We start from the raw sequence: 3,298 nt of genomic DNA on the forward strand, positions 1-3,298 counted from the left end.
GTCCCACATTAATGTGGTAAGAAAAACACATGCTGGAAAGTATCGTTCTCAACCAAACGGAGTTCTGTAGGCCATGACAAACGTCTGTCGGGTCAGTTAAAGCAACAGCTTACTGTAAATTGATCACACTACTATCTTGTTATGCCTGGTGGTGAAACTGAAACAATATAAGTTTTTTTCTTTCTTTGCCACTGGCTAAAAATACGTCGTGCTTTACAACGTCGACGACCGGTGGGAGCGGCGTACGGGAATAATATAGCCCCTCCCACTTTTTTTGTTTCTTTTTTTTTTTTTTTTTTCTTCGCTCAAGAGCATAAAAACCGAGCTGGGAGACTATTGAAAACAGCACAACGCTTCCAGCGCTCGTTCGCAACTTCCGACAGCAACATTCCTTCACAACAACAATTCACTATGTCCGATACGCTGGGCGAAAGTCTTATCCGGGTAAGTTCAGTTGAGTTTACGTGTTTTGTTTTGTTTTTTTCTGTTGGGACCGTGTTAGAATTGCAATGTGTGTTTCATCCTCCTGATTTATATTGTTATTCTTTCTTTTCCAGAATCTCTTCAACATGGGTTTAGATGAGCCGTTTCTACACCTATCCCGCTCGGTCGCACCGAAGAGCGTCAGCTCCGAGCAGCTCACCGAAGACATCTGGCCGGGGGACACCTGGAGCCAAGCCAACAAGCCCCATTTTCCTCTTAAAGCAGACCGATCCATGAGTCTGACTGACACCCTCAACAGAATGAAGCCCCATGACGTGCCCCCACCGCCCGGGTTTCCTCCGCTGGCACCCCTGCCCTCGAACCGGTACAAGACCGAGCTGTGCCGAAGCTTTCAAGAGCACGGCACCTGCAAATACGGCAGCAAATGTCAGTTTGCCCACGGCGAGGGCGAGCTGCGAGGGCTAAACCGCCATCCCAAATACAAAACTCAAGCCTGTCGCACTTTCTACCAGTTTGGATACTGTCCTTACGGAAGCCGCTGTCACTTCATCCACGAGGACAAAAACTCTCTCGACCAGAACCCGCGTCTGCTGCGTCAGAGCGTCAGCTTCGCCGGTTTCACGCGCAGCAACTCTCCCCCGACTTTATACGAGCCCCTGAGCTTCACCCGTGCGCCTTCGGTCTCTCCTCCGCCCGCTGATATCTTGTCCCCGGTCTTCAGCGACTCTTCCCGCGACATGTTCCCCTTCAGCCGTCACAGTACCGGTGATATCTACAGCAACGCGCCCTTCACGCCAGAGCCTCGGTCGCGGTGTGTCTGCGGACACGGAAATAACTTCCAGGGCTCCGGCAATGGGCTGTACGCGAAGGAAGACCTGAGCAAAGCCAACCTGCAGCGCTTTTCCTCGGAAGACTCGCTGTCAGACCGCGAAAGCTACAGCAGCTCCAGCGGCTCCGAGTCTCCCACCTTCGACGCCTCGAGCGGGAAGCGCCTGTCTGTTTTCACGCGGATGTCTGTGTCTGACTGAGGAGGACTTTACCGCCATTCCTTCCCAATCATTCAATCAATCAAAAAGAATGTGCAACGAGTCTTAATACTGTTAATTTATTATATATATATATATATATATATATATATATATACTACTGCTAAAGGAGATTATTTTGATACCAAGCTGCCCTCCAAAGCCTAAGCAGGCATGGTTTTTATAACGGTGTATTATTAGCTATTTTTTGTGACATTGTCTTCCATTTGCTTTTGCTTTTCTTACTTTTCGACGTTGTTTGGCAGTAAGCGTTGCAGACAAGTGCCTTAAAATACCATAACCCATGCTAGTGGCATAAGCAGAGCTTGTCTCAAATGTGTATATAGATATATGTGCATATAGAATTATGTATGTATATATCATATATCCAATGTGTGAATTGGGGGGTTAACTTTTGAAAGGAATTTCTGTCCATTTTTGGAAGAAGTCAGTTCCCCAAATAATTTGCAACTTGTGTATATCTACCAACAATGTGACAGACTTGAGACAATGACCATACATTCACTCACAAAGAATGCACTTTACAAATCAATAACGGGTGAATGTTTCCATGTAGCATTTTAACCAAAGCATTATGATGTTTAGGTACCTGTTTTGTACAAGAAAACTAAGACACAAACCTAAAAATCCATATATTTATATTGGACAAGAGCTGTCAAGTTAATGTTTTGACAACCCTGGTTGGGTCCTAACTCAAGGAAACTTGTCTTTCATCAGGGACTGTAACAGTACAGTATTTCTGTAGAATAGTTAGCTTTGTTTGCCATGTTTTTTTTTGTAATTGTATAGACCTAACTAATATATTTATTAAGTATTTATTGAAGGTATAGCAATGTATTTTTTACGTATTTATCAACATGTGTCATGGCCTTTGAAAAAAAAATCAATAAGTGTTGACACGAAATGATGGAAACTATTTCATTTGACCAAAATAATGTAATAAATGCAAATTGTGAAAAGAAAAACAAAACAGTTGTATTGAACTTGATGTTTTCTCTACCAATTGCACCACAACATCACAAGAATATAAGCTCTGACGTTCCTCACATGCTTGCATTTCAAAATCACTTCATCACATACCTAAGACAAAATGCTGTTTTGTAAATACTCGGACCAGGATTAAGTTCATATTTGGCATACACAGAGATATTGCACACAACAACACTGAGATCTGACCTGAATCTCCAAGACAGCTATGCATATGCAAAACAAGGTCTGAAGCAACTGATAGCTGTCTATAGAGATTAAAATCTGTCCTGCATTTCCAGTGATGTTGTCAGCTACAAGATCTGTGAGTTGGCCAGTTTAATGGAGTGCAGTAAGGTCTTATCGAGTGTTACACAGGCGCATGACAGTGTCGTGCATTACATAAACCTACGCATGGCCTGTTTCATAAGTTTAAGCGTTGCTAAAGAATTAGGAACCCAAATACATTTGAACTGTTTGCCAATTTTTCCCCTTAACTCATGTTAATCAACCCCTTTATAACTCTTAATGTTTAACTGACTGCAGCCTCCCTTAACCTTTTCATAAACCAGTGCAAACACACTACAAGACATCCCAATATGCAAATATAAATTTATTGTGAAACCTGATCAAATGATTTAAAATCATTTGTATAGTGCTATTGGCAGTATATATACTTTCAAAGCAGCTTTGCAACGAATCGCACAAAAAAAACAAAAAACAAAAAAAAACCCAGTAAGCGATCTACAGGCCACTGCAACAACAACCATGTCTTTTTTCTTCTGTAGAGATTTTAAAGAATGCATCAAGAATGTTTTTCTTATTTACTCTCAGAAAGAAAA

General features: G+C 42.1%; 1 protein-coding gene across 1 annotated transcript; it reads left to right on the forward strand.

Moving 5' to 3' along the window:
* The first annotated feature begins 283 nt into the window (after nt 1-283).
* On the forward strand, nt 284-2,460 carry LOC109051722 (mRNA decay activator protein ZFP36-like). Its single transcript, XM_019069204.2, has 2 exons — nt 284-444; nt 558-2,460. The coding sequence occupies exons 1-2, from the start codon at nt 412-414 to the stop codon at nt 1,470-1,472; spliced, it is 948 nt and encodes a 315-aa protein (XP_018924749.1). The 5' UTR covers nt 284-411; the 3' UTR covers nt 1,473-2,460.
* The last annotated feature ends 838 nt before the right edge of the window (nt 2,461-3,298 follow it).

The sequence above is a fragment of the Cyprinus carpio genome, chromosome B15, assembly GCF_018340385.1.
Source record: "Cyprinus carpio isolate SPL01 chromosome B15, ASM1834038v1, whole genome shotgun sequence".
Lineage (NCBI taxonomy): Eukaryota > Metazoa > Chordata > Actinopteri > Cypriniformes > Cyprinidae > Cyprinus > Cyprinus carpio.

What these genes read in the sequence shown, in the direction of transcription:
- LOC109051722 (XM_019069204.2), top strand. Translation starts at nt 412, where the DNA reads ATGTCCGATACGCTGGGCGAAAGTCTTATCCGG. An exon ending in TGGGCGAAAGTCTTATCCGG is followed by an intron (nt 445 to 557) that starts GTAAGTTCAGTT and finishes TTTCTTTTCCAG; the next exon opens with AATCTCTTCAACATGGGTTT.